Source organism: Dipodomys spectabilis, unplaced genomic scaffold (assembly GCF_019054845.1).
Source record: "Dipodomys spectabilis isolate Male_0828 unplaced genomic scaffold, ASM1905484v1 ptg000003l, whole genome shotgun sequence".
NCBI classification, from domain to species: Eukaryota; Metazoa; Chordata; class Mammalia; order Rodentia; family Heteromyidae; genus Dipodomys; species Dipodomys spectabilis.
In genome coordinates, this window is record NW_024870680.1 from 14,137,873 (window position 1) to 14,150,178 (window position 12,306).

General features: G+C 40.2%; 1 protein-coding gene across 5 annotated transcripts in view; it reads left to right on the forward strand.

Moving 5' to 3' along the window:
• Positions 1–12,306, forward strand: part of Xrra1 (X-ray radiation resistance associated 1) — a 50,511-nt gene that overhangs the window by 8,056 nt on the left and 30,149 nt on the right. For 4 of the 5 annotated variants that reach the window (XM_042687946.1, XM_042687929.1, XM_042687953.1 and 1 more), the window contains 4 exons: positions 3,521–3,705; positions 7,086–7,157; positions 8,551–8,623; positions 10,262–10,359. In XM_042687946.1, coding sequence (XP_042543880.1) covers positions 3,521–3,705; positions 7,086–7,157; positions 8,551–8,623; positions 10,262–10,359 — 428 coding nt within the window. Of the gene's footprint in view, positions 1–3,520; positions 3,706–4,120; positions 4,201–7,085; positions 7,158–8,550; positions 8,624–10,261; positions 10,360–12,306 lie in introns of those variants that run through there. The other variant, XM_042687963.1, reaches the window with a different exon arrangement.

The window sequence follows — 12,306 nt, forward strand, 5'->3', positions numbered from 1 at the left end:
CTTGTTTAAAATCCTGCAAGAGATCTATGAATTCATTCATTTATCTTCCCCCTACCCTACAGATGGAGAGCTACAGAAATATAGAGCTGTTATCTGTGTTTGTATACCTATGTATATGTCTGCTGAGAACACCACCACCTTAGCAGTAAAGAACATACTTCTTAGATCTTTGGTTTGTAAATACCATTCTCCAGTGAAAGAAGCAAGGACTCCTGAGAGAAATAGATGTTTCTCCATTCTTGGCTGAACCAAATTGGGCCTAGTGTTATCAGAAAGTAAAGAAGTTCTCAAAGTGATGGGGAAAGATTGAAAAGATACTAGCGCCAAATAACAGGGCCCAAGCTGGAACAGTCTAAGCAATGAAATAAACTATTGAATAAATGAATATTTATGAGTCCATAGTGATACAAATAAATATTTGAATAAATATATAAGTGGGGGAGAAAGAACAACTTTTTCTTATAATAGAGCCTAACTAATAAATATAAAAGGAAGCCGGGCGCTGGTGGCTCACGCCTGTAATCCTAGCTACTCAGGAGGCTGAGATCTGAGGATCTCGGTTCAAAGCCAGCCCGGGCAGGAGAGACCGTGAGACTCCTATCTCCAATAAATCACCAGAAAACCGGAAGTGGCGCTGTAGCTCAAGTGGTAGAGCGCTCGCCTTGAGCTGAAGAGCTGAGGGACAGCGCCCAGGCCCAGAGTTCAAGCCCCACGACCAACAAAAAAAAAAAAAAAAAAAAATATATATATATATATATATATATATATATATATATATAAAAGGAATGAGAGAAATAGGAAATCACTAAAATTTTACAGGTAACAGCCAGGACTAGTAGGAAATAGAGATAGAGATAGAGATAGATAGATTAGATAGATAGATAGAGAGAGAGAGAAAGAGAGAGAGAGAGAGATTGATTCCTGTTCTCACCAGGAATCGGCTTATTGATTTTGGGGGGGGCTGAGGAAACTGTAAGAGCTGATACTGTAGTATTTTTTTCCTGGTATAAACGTTGGTACCAAGGGCCTTGCACATATTAGACAACACTGTATTACTAACTATACTCCCAATATCAAGGTATATTTATTAATTACAAAGGGAAAGACCGTAATTTTTCAGTCAAGAAATGAGACAGCACTTCAACTGAGTAATCAAAATTAATATCACAATTCTAGATGTAATGACACACACCTGTAATCCCAGTACTCAGGAGGCTGAAGTGGGCAGATTGTGAGTTCAGAGTCAGCCTGGGCTATATAACATATAGACCTTGTCTTAAAAAAATTAACATCACCAGAAATGAGGCATAATGGCTTCACGAACTCTCTGAAATCATATGGTAAGGAAGTTCCATCTTTGCTTCTGTGGTAGCTTTGCCAAAGACATATCTTCAATTTAATCATGGAAAAGTATCCAGTTCAAACTTAAAAATGATTTAGAAAACAATTGGCAAGTGCTTTTCACAAATGTTAAGGTTACACAAGGGGAAAAAAAAGCCTGCACAGACTGGGACACACTGAGGTACTATGACAGCTGAGTGGAGTATGAGGTCCTGAAGCAAAACAAGAACATTAGTGAGAAAACCTCAAAAGGAAAAAGGGTGAGACAAGTAACTGATACCATACCAGTATTAATTGCTTGGTTTCAATCACTGTATTACAGTTACATTAAGATGTGAGCAGTTAAGGTAGTTAGGTGAAGGCTACATGGGAATCTGGACTACTTTTGCAATTGTTTTTGGAAATCCAAACCTTTCTCAAGATGAAAAAACATGAAGGAGAACATTGTCTCCCTTGATTCTCTTCCTGCTAAAAGCCTAGTTCCATGACAACACTTTGTGTGATTTTTCAGGACCTCTTCAGGACCTCATAGCCTGACTCTGCTGACCTCTCCAGCCTCATCCTTATGTCTTCAGCTCTGGGCCTTTCTTCCTAGCCATGAATTTTGGTACAAACTTAGACTGGTGTCTTAAGGAATGGAGGATTTGAGGATAGGATCAAAGAGAACTGAAGTCCATGTCTGGATAGTGAAATATTTGGCAATGGGTTACCTGGACTATTGAGCCCAGAGTGGGAGTGAGAAATGGCTCATGCAAAACACAAGGCAGGAATTGTCTCAAGTCCCCAATGCAGGGTTTCAACTGTACCAGACGACAGACAGTGGTAGAAGGCTGGTTCCTACAACTATTTGTCTTTGCTTGGTCCTCATCTCTATTTCTGTGTATTGCTTCTGTGCTTTCCTCTGCTTGGTTTCCAGTCTTCACATAGCAAACTCCCTTCAACTTACTATATCCACTCATGCCCTAGTCTGGTAGTTTCTTCTCTGGGCTTGCATAGCAACTCATAAATCGTTAAAAGTTTTTTTTTTTTGGGGGGGGGGAGTCTTATCCATTCATATATCCCCAGGTCCCTGCACAAAGTAGATGTTCAAAAAAGGGCTGAATGGGCGATTTTGTGGGTGGGAGCCATGGCTCAGCCTTCACTAAGTCAGCAACATTTACAATACGGTAAGTTCTGTACAAGCATTGGCTATACCAGGTTGAGTTAGACAAAGTTCCTGCTTTTTTTTTTTTTCTGATTCTGGGGCTTGAACTCAGGGTGCTGTCCCTGGGCCTCTTCGTGTTCAAGACTAGCTCTCTAATACTTGAGCCACAGAGCCACTTCTAGTTTTTTTGAGTAGTTTACTGGCAAAAGAGTCTCAAGATGACTTTTCTGCCTGGGCTGGCTTTGAACCATGATCCTCAGATCTCAGCTTCCTGAGTAGCTAGGAATACAGACAAACCGTAGGCACTTGGCACCTGATTTTTGTTAGGTCAGCTTACTAGTAAACTTCATCTTTTTCTTTTTGCTGACAAATTTCTTGTGTTTTCTACAGTGACCATAATTGTTTGTTGTTTCTTACACCTCTTTTTTTTCCTCCTTTTTTTTCTTTCAGTGATGGGTATCAAACCTCTGGGGTCTTATGCAAGCTAGACAAATGCTCTGAGTTATATCTCCATCCCTCTTCTCACTTTCTTATTCTGAGTTTTCAACATAACTTTCTCTCTACAGTGATGGAAGTCTGGGAAGAGGGATCCCACTGAGTTGAGGTCTTTTATCTAAACTATGACCAACCAAGAGAGTAACTGACTGACATAGGAAATAGGGAATCCAGTCCTTTGTTGGGGTCAGGAAAAACTTCACAGAATAGAAAATACTTGATGTTGGGTCTTAAAGGAACAATAATGAACATGTGAAGAAAGAAATTGAGTAAGCATTCCACAAGAAATTGAGTAAGTATTCTTTTAGTCTAAGCCTTTTCATCTGTAAAATACAATCAGTAACATGTCCTTCATTTGGACTATGGGAGGCAGTTAAATTAGATAGGTATGGTGACATCTCCCACCCCTAGCAGAAAGAAGTATAGCATCTGTTGTATGGTAATAATTAGGAGCTATTTTTGGCTGAGTGTTATGTAATTGTACTCACTGTAACTTTAGAGGACTTTACCCCTTTCTCAGTGTTCTGATCTTTCCAACAGGCCGAGGACACTGGTTAGTGGCTCGGAGAAGTAGTGCTAAGAAGAAAACTGTGCATGAACCTCAGACATCTGTTGAAAATCAACAACAGCTGAAGAAGGTTTCTTTTGAGATTCTGGATAAGAAAGCATCTCAACAGGAAAGCGAAGTAGACATTTCTAGATACATTATGGACCGGGCTTTTCTGGTGAGAGTAAATGCATCCTAGAATGACTGGCAGCATCAGCTGGGAGATGAGGAGGAGGAAGAGGAGGAGAAATGACAGGACTGCCCTGACCTACCCTTGTCCTGACTGGTGTAAAGGGTCACCCTGACTGATACAACTACCACAGCTCATGAGAGTGATATTGGCAAATTCCATGAGGAAGGGCCCAAGACTTTATATGTAAAGCCTCCTTTGGATACATCTTGTGAAATGGGCATGTTATTGCCATCCTTATTATATTGTTACAATTGGGCACATGGGAAAATGAGGCCCTGAGAGGTCATTGGCCATGGCGGAAGTCCCACAGTCAGTATATGGCTGGGTCAAGATTAGAACTCTGGTCTATTAGCTCCAAAGCCTGTACTTTCACATTATATGAAGTATTGGAGAGGCACCACAGCAGTTGAGTGGGAGTCAATTGAGAAGACTATTCCAATGCATAGGAAGATCGAGATTCCTGCTCTGCTCTGCCCTAAGGTGACTTTTCTAGGAGCTGGTGGAATTGGGGAGGTCTTCCTTTCCCATAGCCTTTGTCTCTTGGCTTTAGCATTTAGCTAAATGCCAGAGGAACTGACCAGTTATTTCTCAGAACCTAGGGTAGTCTTTGATGAAAAGAGCTAAGGTGACAGGGTTGGAGACCTGCCAGCTAGTTTCACATCTGTTCTGTGCAATGCTTCAGGGACTTTGCAAAGAAAGACATATTTTGTAAATCAATATTAATGAGCAGTCTGGTTCTCACTGCTTCCATGGGAAGAATTTCCTGGTAGCCTTCTTTGTTCTCAGCTTCTGCCCATGGGTCCCAAGAAATGGTTTCTACATAGATCAGGAGTTGCAAGAGAATGTAGCTGGTTTCATTTCACATTAACTGAGTAATGCAAGCTTTTATGCAGAGCCTATGGAATTGGTTTCATTGTTACCTTCCTTTATGCACCTCATTAGAGGTGGGGAGGACTGAAACAGTAATACTGAGGCAAGGCAGAAACACTTGCCATGGTGCTCCTTCTCTTTATTGCCAAATGACCATTGGCCCTTCATATGCATGGGTATGAGATATTCAATCCATAGATTGTAAATATTTGAAAAAGTGAAATAAAACATTTCCCTCTACTAAGCATGCACACACTTTTAAAAGTCACTGTTCCTTAAACAATACAACAATTTTCATATTATTTATTTATATTAGGTATAATAAACTAGAAATGGTTCTAAGGATACAGGAGGATTGCTCAGACTACATACAAATAGGACACCATTTTATGTAAGACACTTGAGCACCTGCACATTTTGGTATTAGATGAGGGTTCTAGAACTAGTTGCTAGCAGATACTGAAGGACAACTATACATATATATTCCCATATTTCATGGGTATGGCTTATTACCCAATTCCATTTTGGGTAGAAAAAAAAAGCAGCAAGTTTGGTTTGTTGTTTGTTTTTGGAGTAACAAGATAACACATTCTGCCAGTTGGATGGTTCTACTTGAATGCTTTGCTGTCAAACCCTTGTTAAATTATCCTCCCTCTACAAGTCCCCAAATTGTTTTTCTCCAGTATTACTATACTTTATGTTGGCCTGACTATCTCCCTAGTCCCAAGCCAATAATCTGGGGGAATACTTTATACCTTCTTCTCCTTCACTGTCCCCAACACCAACCCTTACCTAATCCTGGAATTTTTTTTTTTTTACTAAATTTCTATGGCCACCATCTTTAACTTGGCTACCATCATCTCTTATTGGAGTGATTGATAACTTCCTAACTAGTTGAACAAGTGAGGATGCCTTTTATTAGGTAGATTAATTTACTGGTTGAATAACATCTTACAAGGTTCAGGTTCCTTCCATCCTCCTTCTCTGTCGTCCATCATCTTCTGTCATTTAATATACTAAATTGTCCTCTTGGGATGATAGCCTTCATGATCCTGAGGTTGCTGCAGCAATTCTATCATCACATATAGAGGATAGCCAGTGTCTTACGTCAATTTTTAGAAGAAAGCTTTCCTTAACTGGTCATCCAACCTTACTATCAGCAGCAGCCAGTGTCTCATTGGGTAGTTTATGACACATGTTTAAACAGTCATCAGTGAGAAGGAGATCTCTAGGATTAGCTTAGTCAGAACTAGGACTTAGAATATATTCACTCAAGGTGAATATAATCCGTCCACTTTAACATAGAAGGAGCAGAGAAGTAGTTATGGGAAAGTAATTAATAAATCTTGTACATTCTTCTCTCCTGTCTTCTCATCCTTTATTTGTTTCTTGCTTTAAAGAAAATCACCAACAGCCTTTTATTGGTTGTAGGATAAAAATCATAATTTGGTTCAGAACCAGCAAGTATCAACATGATGACCACCTTTCTACATTTTTATGTTTGTCATTCCATTAAAAGCACCTTATCTTTTCCAGCCTGGTAGACTTCACCATCCCTGATACCCACTTCATAGGACTAATTCCTGTTCAACTCTTAGCTCTCAGCTTAAATATCATTACTTCAACTTACCATTTCCTCACTTTTACACTAAGGTTAGGCTCCTGTTACTGTCTCTCATAGGACCTCAAATCTTAAAATACATTTATAATACTTGTTTATCACTCAGCTTTCCATGAGAGTTTAGAATCTGAAAAAGCATGGACTGCTTCTGCTTTGTTTCTATTGTCTTCCCACTGCCCAGCATAATTCAGGGCCTAAATATAGCAGTTACTGTGAATAATTAATGGAACAAAGGAAAGAGTTCCAGTAAACATGAATAAGGTTGAGATTTGCTTTTAACTTCTGTGTGTGTGTGTGTGTGTGTGTGTGTGTGTGTGTGTGCACGCACTAGTGCTAGGGCTTGAACGTAGTATCTGGGCATGATCTCAGCCTCCTAAGTAGGTAGGATTACAGATGTGAGCTACTGGTGACCAGCTGCTTCTAACTTTTTAAACATGATATATGGCAGGGAAATATGTGTGTAGTCTAATGATAACAGATTTGAATTCAAATCATAACTATCAATTACTTATGCAAGGTATTTGTCCGTTCTTGACCTTATGAAAAAAGAGAGAGAGCTGGAGGCTTAATTCAATGGTAGAGCATTTGCTTAGTTTGTGAGTTTTATCCCCAGTACCACATACAAAAAGAATGAGATAATTTTACTTATGACAAAGGGCTTAGTTATAAGACAGTGTGCTAATATATTTAGTATAGTGAATAGCCCAAAATAGTGCTTAGTAATTACTGTGCTATAAATAATGAATGAATGAGCAAGCAAGCAAATGATAAATGTGTAAGAGGGCCCAACAAGAAAATACTGAACAAAAATAGCTTTTAATTGGTTGCATTTTGTTGTGGTCTTGAGAGCTAACTCTGTATCTTGTGTCCCAAGCTGAAACACCATGGTGTGACAAGGCCATCAGACCTTTGCAACATCAACGTGAGTGGCCTAAAGTTATCCCAGGTAAGGCCAGTAGTGAACACATGACTAGAGTGAGCCAAATATGAGAGGTACCTGGTTCTTCTGGTTTGTGTGTTGCCCCTCCAGAGTTTCTGTGGATTAGAAGGAAGGAGGGACAGGTTAAACAATGAGTGGAAAAAGTATTTAGAAATCAATATTTGCTAGAGATTGGGTTTTTCCATTGTCCCATTTGGTGTGAATTAAGAGAACTCACCATAGAAATCTACCTTTGAACTTGCAGTAGAATTTTGGTGGGCTTTCTGGCTGGGCATGGAGGCCTAGACGTTCAATGGAAGTTACTTAGGAGATGGAGATTAAGAGGAATTTGGTTTGAGGCCAGTCTGGGGAAAAGGGGTAGTGATACTCCATCTCAATTAATAATTTTTGTGATCCATCTGTATGGGAAGCATAGGTAGAATTGTGGCCTGAGACAAGTCCTGGACAAAAGCACAAAACTTTACATGACAAGGAACTAAAACACAGAGGGATCAGCTGCATGGCTCAAGTGGGGATAGAACACCTGCTAACAAGTGTAAAGCCCTGAGTTCTGTCCAGTACTCCCCCCACCCCAAGAAAGAATTTTGATGGGATTTAATTCTTTTTATGACACTTGAGTTTCCATCACAAGTTCCCACTATCTGGTAGGGATATTAAAGAAACTCTTCTGATGGGAAGGAATGTACGAAGAATGAAAGCTTGGGGGCTGGGAAGGTGGCTCAGTGGTAGAGCGCGCCTTGCATGCATGAGGCCCTGGGTTCGATTCCTCAGCAAAAAGAAAAAAGCCAGAAGTGGTGCTGTGGCTCATGTGGTAGAGAGCTAGCCTTGAGCAGAGCTGAGGGACAGCGCCCAGGCCCAGAGTTCAGGCCCCATGACTGGACCCTCCCCCCCCCCAAAAAAGAAAGAAAGCTTGGAAATAAACTAGGAGAAGTTATAACTTATAACATTCACACAATGGGAACAGTACCCAGGAATTCAAGTTGATTCAAGTGGATGATCTAGAGCAATACACATATATGTATATCAACACAAATCACAGAAATATACTGTGCAAATGCACAATGAAGCGTATCTACCATATTGTTGCACTTAATATAAAGTTTTAAAATATTTAAACAGCACTATAATTGATGGATACACATGTAGATATGTGCATGACTATAACATAATACAAAACAGGAATGGAAATGATCACCAATTCAAGATAGTACATGATTGGGAGGGAAATGTGGAGGGTTGTAGTGATGGTCAACCCTCTAATAGTTCACTTATTTCTTCAAAAAATTTCAAAGATAGAAGGTTTTATGTATTTTATGATTTATATATTTTATACATAATTATATATTTTATAGTGGTCACAATGGTCATCAAAGTATCATTCATGATGATTTTCCTACAGGTGAATGAAAAGGACTTCAAGCATTTTACTTCTGTGATTTATATCAATGCCTCAGAAAACCTGCTGCCTCTAGGTGAGCTTTTTCTTCTGGAAAACTATCTTCCGCCTCCTGGTTGGCACAGCTATTCACCTGTGTTAGAATTTGTCTGTCTGTCTGTCCATCCTCATCAGCCACGCATGTCCTTTGTGGAGCACAACATGCTGGGTGCTGGAGAGTAAATAGAACCTCTTCCAGCCTCATGATAACTGCTTATTTAGTATATTTCTCTGAGCTGCAGCTTTTTTTGTTAGATTCTTTTTTTTTTTTTTGGTTGTTGTTGTTTGTACCAGTCCTGGGGCTTGAACTTTAGGGCCTGGGCACTATCCTCTTGAGCTTTTTGCTCAAAGCTAGCATTCTACCACTTAGCCATAGCTCCACTTTCAGCTTTTTGGTGGTTAATTGGAGTTAAGAGTCTCACAGACTTTCTCTGCCCAGGCTGGCTTTGTACTACACCCCTCAGATCTGTTTCCTGAATAACTAAGATTACAGGTGTGTGCCACTGGTGCCCAGTGTGAACTGCAGATTTTTTGTTTTGTTTTGTTTTGTTTTGTTTCCTCTAAATGAGATAATCTGCTACCTACAAACTCAGATGAAAGTTTGGATTTAGCTCAGTCTGGGAAGAGCATCTGCCTGATAAGTGAAAGGTCCTGAGTTGAATACTCAGCTGTGTAAAAAAGCAAAAACAAAAACCTCAGATGAGATACATATTTACACCTGCAGATACTTCTAGAGGAAGAAAAAGTTTTCTGTTATTCACCAAGCCCACAGTGACCCCTGCTGGTGTTAGGACTACTATGAGATTGTGTGAACTGTAGAGAATGTGTCTAGCTCTTCCCCTGGTGATCCGGTGGCTTGTTAAAACTTCAGAAAAGGAAAACTTAAGCTAAGATTAAAAAGAAGAAGAAATAAAAGTAGTTCAGGAATTTAGAAGGTAGAAAGGCATTTCAGGCCAGTGAAGCAGATGGAATAGCAGAACTGATCAAGGAGACTGAAAAGGTTTTGGATGATTACAAAGGAAACATGTATGGGAAAATTGAGAGTATACATTATGTCAGGGACTTGATCATCATGTATCTTCACAGACTTGGACTTAATCCTTCCAACAAGAAACAGTCTTGGCTGACTTTCAGTAGGAAGACTTAATGGCAGCTGTCAAGAGGATTGTACACTGTAATATGATTCCATTTTTGTAGAAAGAAGTGTGTGTGTTTCAGTATACACTGGAAAAAATTACTATTCTTATTGAAAATAATCATGGAATATTATTATCATCATTACTATTATTATCTGGGTGTTGGGATTAAAGGGAATTTTTGTTTTTCTGTGTTGTTTAGCTATTTTTGGTGGGTATGTTTAACTGCTGTAATCAGAAATACTAAAGATAAATTTTAAATGGGCTTTGTGGTTGGGAAGACTTAGAGTCAATGCTTATTTCTTTCACTTAACAGCAATTTCATTTCTAGCAAATCACTTAACCAGTCTGAGCCTTAATTTCTGCAGCCATAAGAGGACTAGCAATCCTTATCTGTGAGGATCATCAGAGATTTAGAGGCCAGGTGTGTAAAACGCCATCCACAGTGCTTGGCCTGACCCAGTGGGAACTGTCCTTAGTGATATCTTTCTCTTAAGTCCTTTGAAAGCTGCAGCTTCTCTCTTTTTCTCCCCATGTAGAGGCATTTCACACATTTCCAGCCTTAAAGGAGCTGGAGCTCGCATTCAATGGCATCAAGACAGTCTATGTGAAATATGGAGACTTTAAGTTATTACAAGTAAGTTGGAGGGTAGGGAGTTTTTGGTGTCCACAGATTTCCCAGAGAGTACAGGGCTCTCTCATGGTTATTACTTTGGGAAAGGAAATCGCTGGGCCTTTACAAGTAGTGTTTCTTGGCTCACCTTTGTGAGAGTAGTGGTGATGACAGTGATTGATGGTGGGGTGCTAGTGATGATATAAATAGTAGAGGGATGGTTAATAGCATGATAGCAGTGGCACCAGGTAAATACCAAGGGCCATGGTACATGATCCTAGAAAGTAAAGGTCAAGGATTATTTACATTGAGGGAGTTTTGTAGAACTGTGAGTATCTGAGGAGGACAAATTAAAGGTGAAATCTTGATCAAGTGAGGACTTGTAGCTGCTGTCAAAAGGCCTATATTGGTCTTAGTAAACTAGATCAGTCCCAGCAGGCTACAGTAGAACAGCCTGCAGTTCTAGTCCATAGACTCAGCAATGAAGATGAAATATAATTAGGCAACTATGATTCTACAGCCAACTCTAGACACAAGCACAGCACAACCAAACTGGTCTTCAAAGCCCAGATTCAAATTTTTTTAAAAAATCGTTTATATTCCTGGTTTTCTCTTGAATTAAATTTCCATAGTCATACATTTTCCTTGAATGTCCTCATACTTCAATTTTGTCTCTTGAGCTTTCACGAAGACTTTAGGGACACTTTAAACAAAGGGATAAAACATTTGTTGCTACCTAAAATCACTGCTTTCATGAAGCCAGGAGTGGCTCACTCACTTGCTAAGAAATGGACCCTTTCTTACATGCCAGTCTTAAAGCCTTTCTTATTTGTACTTCAGCAAACTGTCTACAAGCTGTGAACCTTGGAGTTAAGCCCAAAGAGATGGTAACTGAAATGATCTAATCTGCAAACATCAAGAGTGAACCATTCTTCACATAAGCCTCACATCATCTTAAAGGAGTGAAAGGCCATCCCCAGGACCAGCATTTTTACAGTTCATCATCTTTATATGCATGAGTTGTAAAAAGCTTTAAACTCTTGAGGAGGGGGGAGGGGAGTCCAGTTGTGGGCCTGAACTCTGGGCCTGGGCACTGTCCCTCAGCTCTTCAGCTCAAGGCTAGCGCTCTACCACTTGAGCTACAGGCGCCACTTCCGGCTTTTTTTTTTTTTTTTTTTGCTTATGTGGTGCTGAGGAATCGAACCCAGGGCCTCATGCATGCAAGGCAAGCGCTCTACCACTGAGCCACCTTCCCAGCCCAGCTTTAAACTTTTGGAATGAGTGTCTCCCCAGATGGATCATATGTCTTTACATTCTTCAAATATGTTATGTTGAATGTATTAATAACTTCTTCCTGAAGTCTCAAATCACATTGAAGGATAGCATCCGTTTACTATGATTTACCCAGGAAGCAGTTCTCAAAAGTCCCATGAAATTAAGAAAAAGTAAATCTGCAACAACTGATGCAGTTGGGGGCTATGGGTTTTTGTGTGTGTGTGTGTGTGTGTGAAAATACTGTACAGAGGGGTTACAATTACATGGGCAGATAATGAGTGCATTTCTTTTTTTTTGGGGGGGGGGGTCCGGTAGTGGGCCCTGAACTCTGGGCCTGGGCGTCTCAGCTCTTCAGCTTAAGGCTAGTGCTCTACCACTTGAGCCACAGTGCCACTTCCAGCTTTTTCTTTTTTGCTTATGTAGTGCTGAGGAATCGAGCCCAGAGCCTCAGGCATGCAAGGCAAGCGCTCTACCACTGAGCCACCTTCCCAGCCCTGCATTTCTTATCAAGAATTGTAGCCTCCTCCTTTGTTTCCCCTTCCCATTCCATCCTTCCCCCCGCCCCCCTGGGTATTTTTTAAGTCTGTTTTTCAGTAGACAGTGAGAAATAGGTCCTAAACACTCTAGAGATTCAGGGAACCATGACCTTCAGACATGGAAGCGTCTTAAGGACTTTTATTTGATCCTTTGACTTTT